General features: G+C 46.0%; 1 protein-coding gene across 1 annotated transcript in view; it reads right to left on the reverse strand.

Annotated features, from left to right (window-relative positions):
• Nrx-IV (neurexin-4) overlaps positions 1-15,832 on the reverse strand; it is a 67,804-nt gene that overhangs the window by 16,255 nt on the left and 35,717 nt on the right. Inside the window, exons 15-18 of the mRNA XM_037423348.2 lie at positions 13,667-13,987; positions 12,655-12,825; positions 8,769-8,990; positions 4,104-4,340 (exon numbers count right to left, since the gene is read on the reverse strand). Coding sequence (XP_037279245.2) covers positions 4,104-4,340; positions 8,769-8,990; positions 12,655-12,825; positions 13,667-13,987 — 951 coding nt within the window. The remainder of the gene's footprint in view (positions 1-4,103; positions 4,341-8,768; positions 8,991-12,654; positions 12,826-13,666; positions 13,988-15,832) is intronic.

The raw sequence follows: 15,832 nt of genomic DNA on the forward strand, positions 1-15,832 counted from the left end.
GGCGGACGATATCGTCGTCTAAATTAGTTAATAAATGTGTGTATGTTGTGTGCTTTGTACCGACCGTGTCCACTGTGTCCGTTCACTCCAAGAGCGTGGCGTGGCGAGGCGCTCGGTCGCCTCGCCGAGACCCCGCACTGGCTGCCCAACGTGGAGCTCTTGGAGTATCGGACGACAGTTTTTGCGGTTCAATCCAGGCATTTTGTTAGAGCCGGAGTAGAGTAGGCGTAGGGGGGAACTTCTTTGCTAGCGTCAGCGGTGTGCTTTGTTGAGAAGCGAGGAGATTGGTTTTGTAACGTGTTTGAATTTGTCGGCAGGTTGACTTTCTATTTGTTTTTTTGCTCGCAAGTGTTGTTATTTTTTGTTGTTAGTTTTCAAAAACGTTGTTGAATTAGGACGAGAGCCATGCGGTCCGCATCCTAGGGTGAGCAAGGCCTAGAGCACATGGTTTGTAGGCCAGGCCCAAAGCGAGTGAGTACGGAAGCCTCGTGGGTGGTCCGATTTTTTGTAAATAGCTTCTTCTATATCTTTGGGCTCAGGAAGCCGGGCGTCGTTGCTGTCTGGTATTGCGGCTCGACGCCGAGGCGTCGTGACACCGCCCCGGGCGGTGGACGCTGATCGCTCGGTAAGCTGCTGTGTGCGGCGAGCGATAGAGCCACCTCACAGAGTGGACGTCTCCTCGCGGCTGCCTCTTCTGCACCTAGGCTGGGTGCTGGGTAGAGGCCGGTTGTTGCCGAGCGACTCATTAGGCCTACGGCTCTGCGCAGCCGCCTGTCGCACATGGAGCAACTAGGTGGATCGTGGCGTTGAGGTGTTGCGCTCTGCTTCCCTCACTTTTTTTCTTGTGAGCACGAGTAAGGAAAAGTGATTTTTGTTTTATTTTGATGGGCGTCTCGGCCGCCACCGATGTATTAGCTAGCAGTACTGACCAACGTACCACGTGGACGAAAAGCTCGAAGCTCCCTTCCCGAGGACCTGCTCGATTGTTTTCTTTCAATTTTTTTTTTTGTTGTTGTTATTGATGTATTCAGCGGGAGGGATGTCATCCACGGCCGGCTGTCCTGCACATCGTCAGCGTTGCTGGCCAGGAATGCGGTCGTGAGGTCGGGCGATGGAGATGCCTGGAACCTGCGCAACTGCCTGCAGTCCGGCGCCCTCGCGAGTGCTGGTCGCAACTGGAAGACGTGTCGGCGCTAGTGACGGATTGTCGCGCCGACGGCAACGTTGCTGTTGCGGGGCCGGTACTGAGGTGAAGTCTAGCCGGACAGTGCAGCAGTGTCGACCAGCGGCGGTGTCGTGGTGCAAGGACATTATGGTCGTGCGATATCATTTTTTCTTGTTAAAGCTTGTGTAGCTAATTTTTGATTTCGGGATATGGTTTGATTTAAGGTTGGGGGAATGTGGGGGTGCTGACACCCCCCCTGTAAAGTTGTCTGCGCTGCGTGGCGCACATGTCTCGCCCCAAGGCTTTATTTCGGTGGTGACCACCGCCGGGCGATAGATGGCGTTGTGTTCGCTTTGAGTACCACTGTTGGTAGAGTGGTAGCGCCGGCGGTGGCCCCTGGCGGAAGGCAGGCCTTGGTGGTGGGCGAGAGTTGAGCGAGCCTCTTCTGCGCGTGACGGCTGCCGCGAACGGTTGGCTGTAGCATGGGTCCCCGGTGCTCGGCACCGCGGGCTTCGCGCCGGGGTCCCACGTGGAAGGTCAGGCGTTGGCGACGCCGCCTTGGGTATGTGTTAGTGTGTTGGGTGTGTTTATCATGTTACTGTGTGTTCAGTGTGTCATTGCGTTATGTTGTTTGTATGGTAACGTGTTAATCAAAATTGATGTATCATTCGGCGGATGATATCGTCGTCTAAATTAGTTAATAAATGTATGTATGTTGTGTGCTTTGTACCGACCGTGTCCACTGTGTCCGTTCACTCCAAGAGCGTGGCGTGGCGAGGCGCTCGGTCGCCTCGGCGAGACCCCGCACTGCTGCAGGTATTCAGTAGCACCATGACAAAATGGTGCATGTCCGTGCGCGTCACGATGGGGAAGCAGACGCCGGAAATGCCACTTGGCCAATCGGATGCCTAGGTTTTGCCACGTGCCCTAAGCAGCCAATAGAATCGCGCGCTAGTGCTTCTCGATGACGCGTTTTTGCTGAAAAACCAATGAGCAAGGCGAGCCAGCGGTGGCGGGAAATCGAAGATGAAAAACGACCCTTCCAAACGAGACCAAGATAAACACGATAGCTCGTGTGTAACGGCAACAGTTTGGCGCGGAAAAACCTTGATTTTAGCGTGAATTTGCGCTCACATTTATCTTACAGGGATGTTATAAATTGATTTAGCAGCAGAAATAATGACGCTTGAAGCTAGAAACTTCTCCGATAGGCGCAAAAATAGGTACAGATTCCGAAAATGTCAGTTTCAAAAAGTCAATTTTTTTGCGATTTTTGGCCTTCTAAGACCCGTGTCCCCCCTTAAGGGGGGACATGGGTCTTTAAAATTTTTTTTCTGTTTTTGGCTCAATCTTGACCAAACCTCACCATCTTGGACAATTCTTCATGCTGATTTCAAATATGTAATTGTTTCTGAAATAGCTTCAGTGGACAAAAAGATATTAACATCTGTAATTTAATTAATTATGCACTTCATTGGGGGCTTTTTGGCAACTTAATCAAGCCAGATCCAAAAAATAAATGCATAGCCCCAATGCTGAGGGCTTTCTGTATGGGGTGATGCTATTTTTATTAATTTTTAGGCATTATATAAATAACAGACCAGCACTTACAATGGATATTCTGTTCAATTTTCGCTCATTACTATCCATAATTGTAATTAACAGTATGCTTCTAGAGTAATCAAAATAGCATCACCCCATAGGTAATGTTATTACAAATAAAATGATACCAAGTTTGTCATTCTCAATCAACAGTAACATATAAGAAAAACCCCTAAGGTTTAGTGTGGTGCACAAAAACATCGAACTGAGAAAAACGCATTTAAAGTTTCTAATAACTGTAACTTTTGCTAAAGTGAAGCTAGAGCAATAAAAATGGCACCGTTGTATAGCTCTACATTATGTGAGTATGGCTGTACCAAATGTGTCAATGCACCTTCCCAAAATATTTGCCACAGCTCATTTAAAAACTGTGTACTGGCCGTTGAATCAGTATAAGGAACCCAGTCTACAACTTTGTGGCTGTTCTAGTGCACTGAAAACCAAAGGAAGACACATGTTATATATAAAAACATCGCCCTTTTATACGTAAAACACTATTTTAAGTAAAACACACATTTTTGTCCCAGACATCCTTACAATTCCACAGCATCTCCGGCGTTCTCGGCGGTGCGCAGGCCGCTCCCTTCTGCCGCGCATTCCACGCTCGCTTTCGTTTCCTGCCGAAAGCTTGACAAGTGTTCCTCAGGCGAGCTTCCCAAGCCATGCCGGCGAAATGCAGAAAGACGTATACGTCGGCGACGACGTCGGTACACGAGCGGGTAGCAGACGAGATAACACGCACGAGAGCAGGCGTTGACGGAGCAAAACCAACCAAACAAAAAAAAAAGAGAGAGCAACCGTGGCCGCGCCAGCCAATGGTAAGCGCGAGACGGGGGGGCTCGCCGGCGCACGCGCGCTCTAGCCAATCAGCGGTCCGGCAGACGGCTTCGCAAAACAGGGGAGGGCAGTCGTTGTGTTGGAGCTACGCCATTTTGAGAGCCTGCAAAACGCGCACAAAGGAACCAGCTTCAAAACAAGCCCAAGATGGCGCCGATCCGCCGGCTGCTTCGCTGGCGGCGCGCGCGGGAAGTTCGAACAAATTTTCTGTTTTGCGGGTTGTTTTGCGACTCCCGTGATGATTTGAAAATAGATTTTAACCTATTTTTTTATCGAATTTAGCGTTTGAGGAGAGGTGCTTATAGGTTCAAAGATTCGAAAAATGCGTTTTTCTCAAAATCGATTTTTTGGCCATTTTTTACTTTTCTAAGACCCGCGTCCCCCCTTAAGCTGTTAACCTTAAACTTTCTAGTACACAATGCACCATGAACATTCTCTTAGCCCTGTTGCACACTGCTAATCTGTTAAAGAGACATGCAGCTGTGAAAGGCAGCTCTACCGTCAGCACAGATGGGTCCCTTGAAAGGCGTCCACTGGCAATCACAGGTGTAGCCCGAGTATCCCTCGAGACAGGTTCCACCGTTGAGGCACGGGTTGGAGGCACACTTGCCCACACAGCCTAAAGACACTCCGTAAAGACCCGCAGGAGCCCGCAACCTCAGGTTCAGGGGCTCTCCGTTGACCATGAAGCCACGCAGGCAGCCCACATATCCTTCCTTGTAGTCCACACTTGCACCTGCAGGGTCAGATCAGAAACAGTGTTTATACTTCATTGGCCAGGTATTTCATGATATGCGTGTAATGTAGGGCACTAGGCTATTCACCAGGACTCTTTATTCCACATATAAACTTACACCACAAATCTTTATTCCATTTCGTCCTTGAGAAATATAACTTGCAAATTCCAAGTTTTCAAGGGGCCTGGAACATTCTTCAAAGCAATCATGGAATGGCTTCATTACAGGTGTTAATTGCCTCACAAATTGACGGCCGCCAAAATTTTAGAATCTGTCAAGCACAAGCGGCCTTACAAAGAGTTTTCACTTGCTTCAAGCGCTTCCCCTCTCTTTTCATACCAGTGAGCACACTGAGAGCTACGCAGATGTGGCGGAAGGTTTACAAAAAGGTGGAAAACTGCACATTCCTCAGTGCGTACTGTGACCTTGAGTACATTTTGTCTCTTTTTTTTCTTTCTTTCTTTCTTTCTTTCTTTGAATGCGCAGCTTACTTTAAGTGTGATCGCGAGCGAGCAGACAGCACATGGCGGCATCTGGTTGCAGCAGACGTAACTATGCAGCTCGCAATGCTCAAGTCGGTGAACGAATGTGGACTTGGTGTTTATGGTAAGGTAATTTACGTTTTGGCATCATTTGTGAAGAGAAGCCTGTGATCTTTAGATGGCTTTGAGAATTTATTGCGAATTCCAAGCAGATTTCTGCGCTATAATGTTTGGCTCATGTGTTCTCAGGAACCTTGATTACCAATCAGCAGCGTTTTCTGACCGTGCTAAGGGAGCTTTGTGGGGCCCCTTTCAGCATGTCGTTCACAGACAGTAGAGCGAAATCATAGTTGTGGCCACTGAGCCGGCAAGGCAGGTACCCCGTAAAAAATGCCAGGCTTTTGCGTTCATTCCCAAATGCTAGCATCAAATACTATATTTTTGCGTGCTTTGAAACATTACCACATCCAAAATCGTTTAGGATCACCTTTACTGAATGAGTGACCCCAATGAGTCATACAGGCATTCATGGCTGTTTTACTTCTTACCATTGTTCGACTTCAACAGAATGATTACCAAATCAAGTATAGCAACCACAGCATAACAGAAGAAATAGGCCAAGCATGAACGGAAGCACAAGACACAAACAGTTGTGAGGACTAAGAGTCAACACACACGACAAGCCCTATGCCATGTAACTGCTTTTTGTGCGTGCATTTACTTGTGCTGTTTCCTGTCAGTATGAATCACTTACTAGCCCTGTCATCAATTTTTTGTTTTAGTGATTAAGGGGAGATGGGGGTCGAAAAACATGAGATTTCTAAAAATTACCCATTTTTTGTTTTCACCTGTTTTGATCAGATTACCGTAATTACTCGAATCTAACGCGCACCTTTTTTCCGGTTAAGCGAGTTCATAAATCGCATGCGCGTTAGAATTGAGTACGAGCAAAAAAAAAAATTACGGTCAATCTATTGCCATCGGCAAAACCAAAATGGCCGCCCCCTACGTGCGTCGGCATGGCGCTTCAGCCATTTCTGCCTATGTGTTTCCCATGTGCGGCACTTCGTACGTGTGCTGAGGAGTTCGTCATCTAGTAGTGCATCAGCATCAACGGCGTGGAAAGGCCGACTTTAAAAACTCGAGTGCACCACGATGCCGCTTTTAAAAGAAAAGTCATCGCGTGTGCAGAAACGAACGGAAATCGGGCCGCATCGCGGTCGTTCGGAGTTACCGAAACGTGCGTGCGAGACCAGCGGAAACAAAAGCAGAAGATTGTCGACAGCAAAGCTTCACGCAAAGGCTTCAGTGAACCACAGCAAGGTCGGTTTCCGCAAATTAAAGAGCTGCTCGGCGAGTACGTGCTTGAGCAGCGAGCGGCACAGCGGCCCGTGACGACAGAACTGCTCCAAGTGCGGGCTATGCAATTAGTCTTAGAAAAAGGTCTAATGCGGAGCCAGTTTAAAGTGAGCAGGTGCTGGCTAACTAACTTTATGAAGAGGAAAGGCTTTTCCCTCCGAAGGGGAACATGCATATGCGAAAAGTTTTGTGAAATACGATGAAAAGCTTCACAGTTTTCAGAGGTTCGTCCTAAACTTGCGGCGCATCAACGGCTGGCTACCTGCTTAGGCAAATCGGGAATGCCGATCAGACGCCTCTTTACTTCGACATGCCTGGCACCACAACCGTCGAGAAGAAAGGGGCGAAGCAAGTTCGCGTGCTGACATCGATCCACGGTAAAACTACAGTGACGGCAATTCTCTGTTACACGTCAGATGGGCACAAGATTCGCCCGTACCTCATATTTAAATGGAAGACGCTCCCGAAAGGAGTCGTTTTTTCGAGTGGTGTGATCGTGCGGGCCAGCGAGAAAAATGGGTGCGCGTTGCAATCGATGTCTTACTTTTTTTTTTTTTTTCGCGGTGGAAATCGGGTGCGCGTTACAATCGAGGGCGCGGTAGAATCGAGTAAATACGGTAGTACCTCTACTATTCCGAGAACAAAAATGCCAGGTCTGCGCGGTGCGTGCAGCACTGTCACAGCGAAAGCTGAAAAAGCGGCTTTTCAGAGCCTTTTCTTAACACTCCGAGTAACTGCTACAAGCACACTTGCTGGGTACCCACTACGTCATAAATTATCATAATTTTTGTGTGGTAGGCTGTCATTCATTATGCGATCCTTTATCATTTCTTCGGTGGTATCCGCTACACACTTGCTGGGAATTGTGTGCAATTTTTTTATGCAGTGGCTGACGACGACAAAGAATTATGCCTGAAGTGGGTATGCACCGCAGTTAATAGGTGAACAAGAGCAAGCTTTTGCAATGGTTTCGATCATTGAACAACCCACTCTACGCGATTTGCATTGTGTGACACCTAGCTGTTTTTTTTTTATGTTCTAAAACGCTTTATTCATATTAACACAATTATTTTCCCAACATCAAGCCTTCATAAAGGCAGTGTGAAAATGAGTTACAAGCACAGGTGTGGCTCAGTGGCAGAACACTGGGCTGGCACACAGCAAATCCCATCGGTGTTTCTCATTTGCTAAGTTGTTTTTTTGATTTCTTGCGATACTAGTTATGAACACTAGCGCAGCGGCAGACAACTACGGCGCCGCACGTGACACCGTGTTCTTATCTCACAAGAGCTTTGGCTGTAAAACAATCTGCGTCGAGAGTTGAGACTCAACTAAAAATCCTTTATGATTATGTCTAACGAGCACAAGGTAACTGTTAAAAGGCCGAAAGTGTGCAGTCTTCGAGCACTTTGCCGCTGATAATACGCCACTGCTCATCATTGTCGATTGCATGAGGCGGAGAGCCGAGCCTCACTCTTCAAAAAAGCCGGTTTTCACGCTGGCATAATTTTGCCGCATTTTGCATGCACTGCGGCTGGTTTTTAAATCCCGTGGTACAGTTCAGGGACTGCCATTGGCCGTATGTGCTGCAAAGCCTACATGCACAGTACTTATCTCATCAAGCAACGCAGCAGAACAACACTATTCTCGTGTGTTTATCTTCATTATGAATGAAGAAAACCATAACGCGTGCGGTAGTTACGCTGCCAACAAGAAAGATGTTGTGGCGGGGTGCTCTGTAAGAATCGGCTACGAGAAGCTGGTCCGATTTGCAGTGATTCTTGGCTTACAAAAGCCAATGCATTAAAGTCATTCACAGCCATCAGCCAGCAAGTCAGTGATGCAGCAATGGATGCCATCTGTGCCAATCATGTGAGGTCGAGGGAGAACACAGTGAGGGAAGTTGGTGGGGACGACATTGCCTTTATACGACGGTACGTGGCCTATACGCAGCCACAAGAGCCACAATGGCATCGGCCCTGTTGTGTCCCTCGACACTGGGCACCAAGATGAGGCACTTTTAAATAAGCGCTCTTGCTATACAATCACTTGCATTTCTCAACAATACAATTGCCATCATCGTTTGCTGTAGTGGGTAAAAATACTTACACACATACTGAGAATAATGTGGTGAAATTATATGTATTGAAGCAAGGTACAACTTCAGAGGGATACAGAATTAATTTTGACCATCAGACATTCAATGCACATGTAGATCAGAGTACTCAAGTTCTTTTATATGCTTTTGACATTTGAATGCAGTGGCAGCGTCCTGCAAACTAGCTAGTAATCATATGCTAGACCACAGAGAATATCCAATGAGCCACTGGGCACAGTTTAAACAAGCCTGTGTCGGTAATGCTAGGAAACGAAATGCAGAGGGAATTAGTGGTGAATGTACCAATGGCCATGAAAAAGATAAAGCATGCATCCCTATACTTAACCATAGAACAAGGTGCTTATACATGCGCTGTTGAGTAACAGCCAAGTAACAAACGCATCCTGACCTATGGGAATTGTGCATTTAATGCCCTCTCCTAATTCTTCACTGCATCTGTGGCCATCCTTATGAGACATCACACTCACCGATTACAAGGTTGCCTGGCAGGTGGAGGGCGTGCGACCGATCGGGTTTCTCACGAACCTCGCCGCTCTGGCTGCCGTCGACAACGATGCGTGCCTCTTTGCGATTGCGCTCAACGTGCACCGAATGCCATTCATTGTTGCTGAGCTTGTAGGACGTCTCCACACTGACTCCCTGCGGACCACCCCCGGCAGTCTCGTACAGCAGCTGAATTTGATCACCTCCTGCACAAAGCGGCCAATAATTCAATGTAAATTGTTCACATGCCTCGCTCCAATGAGGTTTGAAAGAAATAGAACATCCTGCAATGATCATCCTGCAATTTTAGTTTAGAAGCAAATAGTTATTTGGGCAAACAACTTCAAACCGAATAGCATGTATCACAAAGAAAAATGAGCACATTTGTCATGAACTAAGTAACCATCACAACGATTAAAAAAATTAAAACAAGGCATGTCCAAATGTCCTTATTTTCAGTTAAAAGGGAAATGTGGATGCAACTTTAAATAGTAGCAGAATTTGACTTTTGGTCGAGTGCAAGTGAAAGCCTGTAAAACATGTTTTACTTCAAAACTCGCTATACTTGGAGCATATAAACCGGTATAACAAGGTTTTAAAGTTTAAAAAATGAGGAATGGATGACGAGTGATGTGTTCATTTAAGGGGTGACACGGGTCTTAGAAGGCCAAAAATCGCAAAAAAATCTACTTTTTAAAAGCTGACTTTTTCGAAATCTGCACCTATTTTTGCACTTATCTGAGAAGTTTCTAGCTTCTCGCGTCATTATTTCTGGCGCAAAATCAATTTATAACATCCCTGTGAGATGAATGTGAGCGCAAATTGACGCTAAAATCGCGCTTTTTCCGTGCCAAACTGTTGCCGTTACACACGAGCTATCGTGTTCATCTTGGTCTCGTTTGGAAGGGTCGTTCTTCATCTTCAATTTCCCGCCACCGCTGGCTCACCTTGCTCATTGGTTTTTTAGCAAAAACGCGTCGTCGAGAAGCACTAGCGCGCGATTCAATTGGCTGCTTGGGGCACGTGACCAAATTTAGGCATCCAATTGGCCAAGGGGTGCTTTCGGCGTCTGCTTCACCATCCTCACGCGCACGGGCATGCGCCATTTTGTCATGGTGTTACTGACTGCTTGCGGCAGTAAAGAAGTTCCGTGCTACAGTAATTTGTGAAGCGGGTGTGGCGGTGGTTCGTTCGCTGTGAACTTCAGAAAGATTCCCGCTATGGCTCAGGACAACGAGGATAACGAACTCGACGTGGTCAACGGCGGTCGACGAGTCACCGGTGTAGCTTAACTCACGTATGAGCCCGTTGGTTGCCAACAACATTACTGAGAACGGCTGTGTTTTGCTGCCTCATCTGTTAGAGGGCGGCAAGTAAAAAGCAGAAGCGAAGCTACCAGATATATCAATATTTGTACCGACGGAACAGAAGTGCAGTCTTACCGCTAAACCCGCCGATGTTGTGGCTCCCCCCGCCTGACAAAAGGACCTTGAACTGCGCGACGGGTCGTCAGAGAGGAGTACGCCGTGCGACGACTAACAACAGAAAGTCAATCCGTTTGCAGTGAACATGCTCGCGGCCTTCGCAATGGAGGCTACTGGCAACAGATAGACTGCTTTTAACGACGTGTTCGCAACGTTGTCACGATCTCCGCTCGAAAATGCGGCAGTCTTACGTGAAAAGAAAACTAACACCTCGGCACTCGTGTAGCCTCGAAATTGATGAGCGAGGGAGCAACTTTGGTTCGCGACATTTACGGGTAACTTATTCTGGACTAGCCGGAAAACGTCGCCGCGTTATTCGACGGATTGTGGATGAGGCACGCACATTTGTCGCACATCACCGCCAGTACAGTCACCGAACTGATAAGCGGCCTCGCGGCAGACGAGCACACGGCGACAACTTGCTACAGGACTAGAAAAAACGACACGCTCGTACAAACAATCAGTCCTATTAGATTCCCGGTGCATATTAACTGACTAAAAGTATGTGTGCCATGATATTTTTTTCTCGGAACGGCGAAATTAAGTTTTAAGAGCATTATTCTCGAAGCACAGATTTTGACCACTTTCTTTTGCTTGTTCGGTAAAAGTGGACCTATGACAACTAGAGCTTTAATTGTTTTTGCACAATGCAGCTAAATGTGCACAAAAAACAATGTTGGGAGCCTATTTTTAATGGGCAGCTTCATTTTTTTTTATTTTAATATAAAAATTTCTGTATTTGGTTACATGCAATGAACTTTACTGTGCTGTAATTCGAGAAGTACTTGTTCAATTTTCGGTCAGCTTGCAGCATTGCACTCCTTAGGCTTTCTAGCATTCATTTATATGCCAATGGCTATGTAATTATAAGTGCATACATTTTTACAGTTAAAAATGTTAGAATTCTTTGTTTTCTTCATTTTCTCAAAATGGCAATTTTGTACACCCTGCATGAAAATTACTGCAATATATCTGAAACTATTACAGATAGTAGAATATTTTATTTTGCAGCATGAAGCTATATGTTCGGAGCACACAACACAGGAAGCAGATTTTGATTTCTCTTGATGCAAGTTTTTCAAACTAGTCTTTTGTGTGACCACACAATGGCCACATTCAGGGCTGTGAAGTTTAGTGTACTGTAAAGTAAGAAATAATGACTCATCCAAAAAAGTGCTTCTTATGTTGCACGTCTTATGCTTTCTACTGTCAATCCCTATGTTATTTAAAATTTTTGCCAGGTGGTTATTTTTCTACTACGGTAAGAACAATAGAAATTGTTATCTTGATTATTTAAATAACTAATGAAGCTACAGAAAAAATAACTACATTTTTAGAATCCTGAGAACAAACTAATTAAGCATGCCAACTTTTGTCACACTTGGTTCAAAAATAAATGAGAGAGCCCTAAGAACCACGACCCCCCTAAACTCTATTTGTGAATTTGCAGTAGTGTGGATTTTACCTGAATAGGCATAATCTCGGTACAACATCAATCCACTGCAGCGAAACCTCCTTTCCAGAGAAAATACACGCAGTTTATACTACAGTCAACTGCCAATTCTTCAGACTCCCTAGGGACCTAAAAATTGTCTGAAAATTGGGCAGTCTGACAAAAAAATTCATGCTTTTTAATTCCACTCAATTGGTCAAATCGCCACTCATGTCCAAAATAGCTTCAATGGCTCCCCATACACTTATAAAGCACTTTGGTGATCACTCAGGCTCGTATGAATACATTCTGTACCTGTTGGGAACCATGCTTACCTATTGGAATGAGCACCACAGATACCGGTTAATCACAAATTATTCACGACTCGCTCGCACAGAGTGTTTGCAAATGAGGGCGTGGAACACTAGTCTGGCTTCCCCAGATTCCTTGCGCACGTAAATGATGCGCTACTGCGTGAAAACAAACTAACAAGCAGTGTAGGCTGCCTTATGCAGCTGATCATTCCTTGTTGTGTGCAACACATCCTCAACTAAGCTGACTCCGTTACTGTTTGGGTGCTTGCTAGCTGTAGCATACGCACGCGTTTACTGTGAAGGTGTTCTGTACGCCCAGTCAGATCCTGGACACATACAGGCACGGCGATGCCTCTTTCGTTTGCTAAGCGCATCTGTGCGGCAAACAATCTTTGTGCGACTTAACGATCTCACACAAAGCGACAGCACAAATGGCAGTGCATCTGGGTTGTCACTCCCTAAAGCGTGCAGTATACTTACGACTGTGTTCGCCATCACGCACTACTAAGAAGTTAGCTCAAGACGTTTATCATAAAGAACTGTCAGCGATTAAGATGCAACTTTGTAACAATGAGATTTGAGTGTACTGTCAACAGTGTTAAGGAGAAACGTGATTAGAGAAAAAATGAGCTAGTCGTACCAATGAGTACAAGCTTGACGTAGTCGGTCGGTCCCTTGCTGTGCATTATGACCCCGTTCTCTGCAGTCGTCTTGAAGTGGAAGTACACATCCCAGGAGTGACGCAGGTTCAGATGGGGCACCTCAATGGTTGCGTCCGTGAAACGGAATGTCACCACATCATCGAAAAGGGCTGTGGGAGAATACCAAATCATGTATCAAGTCAAGAGTACATTTGATGTGAATCGAGGCTTCATTAAGAAGTGTTCTGATTGGTGAACCTCATGAAAGGGTAGTCAAACACAAGCTTGTAAGATGGTATTAAAGAAGTGCAAAGGCAAATAATGAAGTAATTGCTAAAGGATTATAAGAAAAGACGATGAGATGTTATGAAAAAAAAAAAGAAAAAGATTGGGGCCTACCACATTGAAACACTGGCACGCACACTTCCTCAAGTGCAAACCTATTTCACATTAATTGCACAACCATTTCACAATTGCTGAATCTAGAAGCTTCCAATAACAATAAAATCCAATTAGTTTGAGGTGAATTTTGATCAAATGAAGCACCCTGATCTCAACGAAGAGAAACCTTGGCCTAACACTACAATAATTGTGTACTTTTTTTTCTCTAAGGCAACTCAGTTATTTGCAAATATATTGCCACATTCATGGGCAGAAATACTGCCTTAATGAGGAATGAACAATTCAGCATGAGACTACATGCTGCAACTTACACCTTATGCAATGCAGCTAGTCAGAATAGAGGACAGCCCATAACATCAACCGTTCTCTCGGAGCTCTTTTCCCAGTGTATACACATGGACTGCGCTACATGGCAAAACGAGAGAGAGAGAGAGGGGGGGTATTATCTGCCCCGCGAGTGCTTTGAAGACATCGCTGCGACGTAGTCTTTGAAGTCACCCCTGAAGAAGAAACCAAGTCGGTTTCGAAACTTCGGGTTTCTTCAAAACTTTTAGTTGGAGTCTAAATCATCTCCCAAGCTAGTCACTTTGCAGATGTCAGCACACTCACCGTCTCCTTGGCACTCCAGCGGTCCCAATGTGTAACGGCCACGCTTTCTGTCCTCCTGCATGGAGGCAGAACCAGTGTCGCCGAAACGTAGCTGCCGCACAGGAAGGTAGTCTCGGTCAGTGAGCTCGCCGCCATCCGAGAGCCACTCCTCCAAGCCCGAATCGCAGTTGCACCAGCGCTGGGGGTCACGGCAGGACCCGTACAGGCCACAGCGACACTTGCGCGAGCCGGGGATGGAGCCTCCCCAATAGTCCATGCGCTGGTTGCTCCGGCTCACCCACCAGCCATAAGGTGAAAATGTGTCCGGTGTCGTGTCTTGCACTGCGACAAGCAAAACAGGGCACCATCTCTTTCCAACTGTTGTTTACAGCCAGAGCTTACAAGATTTTTTAGATCGAAGCTCTCACTCTTATTCAAAAAAAGAAAGAAAACGCCTTATGCTACGATTTAGGCAAAGCTTTATATACAGTAGACCTCATTAAATGGAACCTGAAGGGACCAGTACAATGTGTACCGTTTAAGGGGGGACATGGGTCTTTAAAATTTTTTTTCTGTTTTTGGCTCAATCTTGACCAAACCTCACCATCTTGGATAGTTTTTCATGCTGATTTCAAATATGTAATTGTTTCTGAAATAGCTTCAGTGGATAAAAAGATATTAACATCTGTAATTTAATTAATTATGCACTTCATTGGGGGCTTTTTGGCAACTTAATCAAGCGAGATCCAAAAAATAAATGCATAGCCCCAATGCTGAGGGCTTTCTGTATGGGGTGATGCTATCTTTATTAATTTTTAGGCATTATATAGATAAGAAAACAGACCAGCACTTACAATGGATATTCTGTTCAATTTTCGCTCATTACTATCCATAATTGTAATTAACAGTATGCTTCTAGGGTAATCAAAATAGCATCACCGCACAGGTAATGTTATTACATATAAAATGATACCAAGTTTGTCATTCTCAATCAATAATAACATATAAGAAAAACCCCTAAGGTTTAGTGTGGTGCACAAAAACATCGAACTGAGAAAAACGCATTTAAAGTTTCTAATAACTGTAACTTTTGGTAAAGTGAAGCTAGAGCAATAAAAATTGCACCGTTGTGTAGCTCTACATTACGTGAGTATGGCTGTACCAAATGTGTCAATGCACCTTCCCAAAATATTTGCCACAGCTCATTTAAAAACTGTGTACTGGCCGTTGAATCAGTATAAGGAACCAGTCTACAACTTTGTGGCTGTTCTAGTGCACTGAAAACCAAAGGAAGACACATGTTATATATAAAAACATCGCCCTTTTATACAAAAAACACTATTTCAAGTAAAACACACATTTTTGTGCCAGACATCCTTACAATTCTACAGCATGCCAGGGCTGTATGCAGTGTCTCTTGCAGGCTTATGTCGCTTTGCAAGTGTTGCCTTCGTTGAACTGCTCTGCAGGTGCTCCCTCCGCGATTTGTGAAGCCTGGTTTTATCCTTTTCAAGGCTACGACGCATGAAGAGATTTCCTGCACTGTAGCCTAGCTTCTCAGCAATTGCTTCATTGCTCTTCGTGGCCCCCTGATTAAAGCGGCTGATGGCTTCAGCCACTGCTCTTTCTACGCTGCGCAGTGAGGCATGGGTGGTCTTGGGGACTTGTTGCCAAATTGTAGCGTGTAAGCTCTCACTAGGATTCTGGGTGATCCCATCACTGCACCTTTCCAACAATGCTTTGTCGCTAACAGGCATTTCCGACAGCCCGTTGTCGTCAGAATGCACTGCCTCGGCCATCTCCGGCGTTCTCGGCGGCGCGCAGGCCGCTCCCTTCTGCCGCGCATTCCACGCTCGCTTTCGTTTCCTGCCGAAAGCTTGACGAGTGTTCTTCTTCAGGCGAGCTTCCCAAGCCATGCCAGTGAAATGCAGAAAGACGTATACGTCGGCGACATCGGTACACGAGTGGGTAGCAGACGAGATAACACGCACGAGAGCAGGCGCCGACGGAGCAAAACCAAACAAACAAAAAAAAGAGCGAGCAACCGTGGCCGCGCCGCCGCGCCAGCCAATGGTAAGCGCGAGACGGGGGGGCTCGCCGGCGCGCGCGCGCTCTAGCCAATCAGCGGTCCGGCAGACGGCTTCGCAAAACGGGGGAGGGCAGTCGTTGTGTTGGAGCTACGCCATT

Source organism: Rhipicephalus microplus, chromosome 4 (genome assembly GCF_043290135.1).
Source record: "Rhipicephalus microplus isolate Deutch F79 chromosome 4, USDA_Rmic, whole genome shotgun sequence".
In the NCBI taxonomy this organism is placed as follows: domain Eukaryota; kingdom Metazoa; phylum Arthropoda; class Arachnida; order Ixodida; family Ixodidae; genus Rhipicephalus; species Rhipicephalus microplus.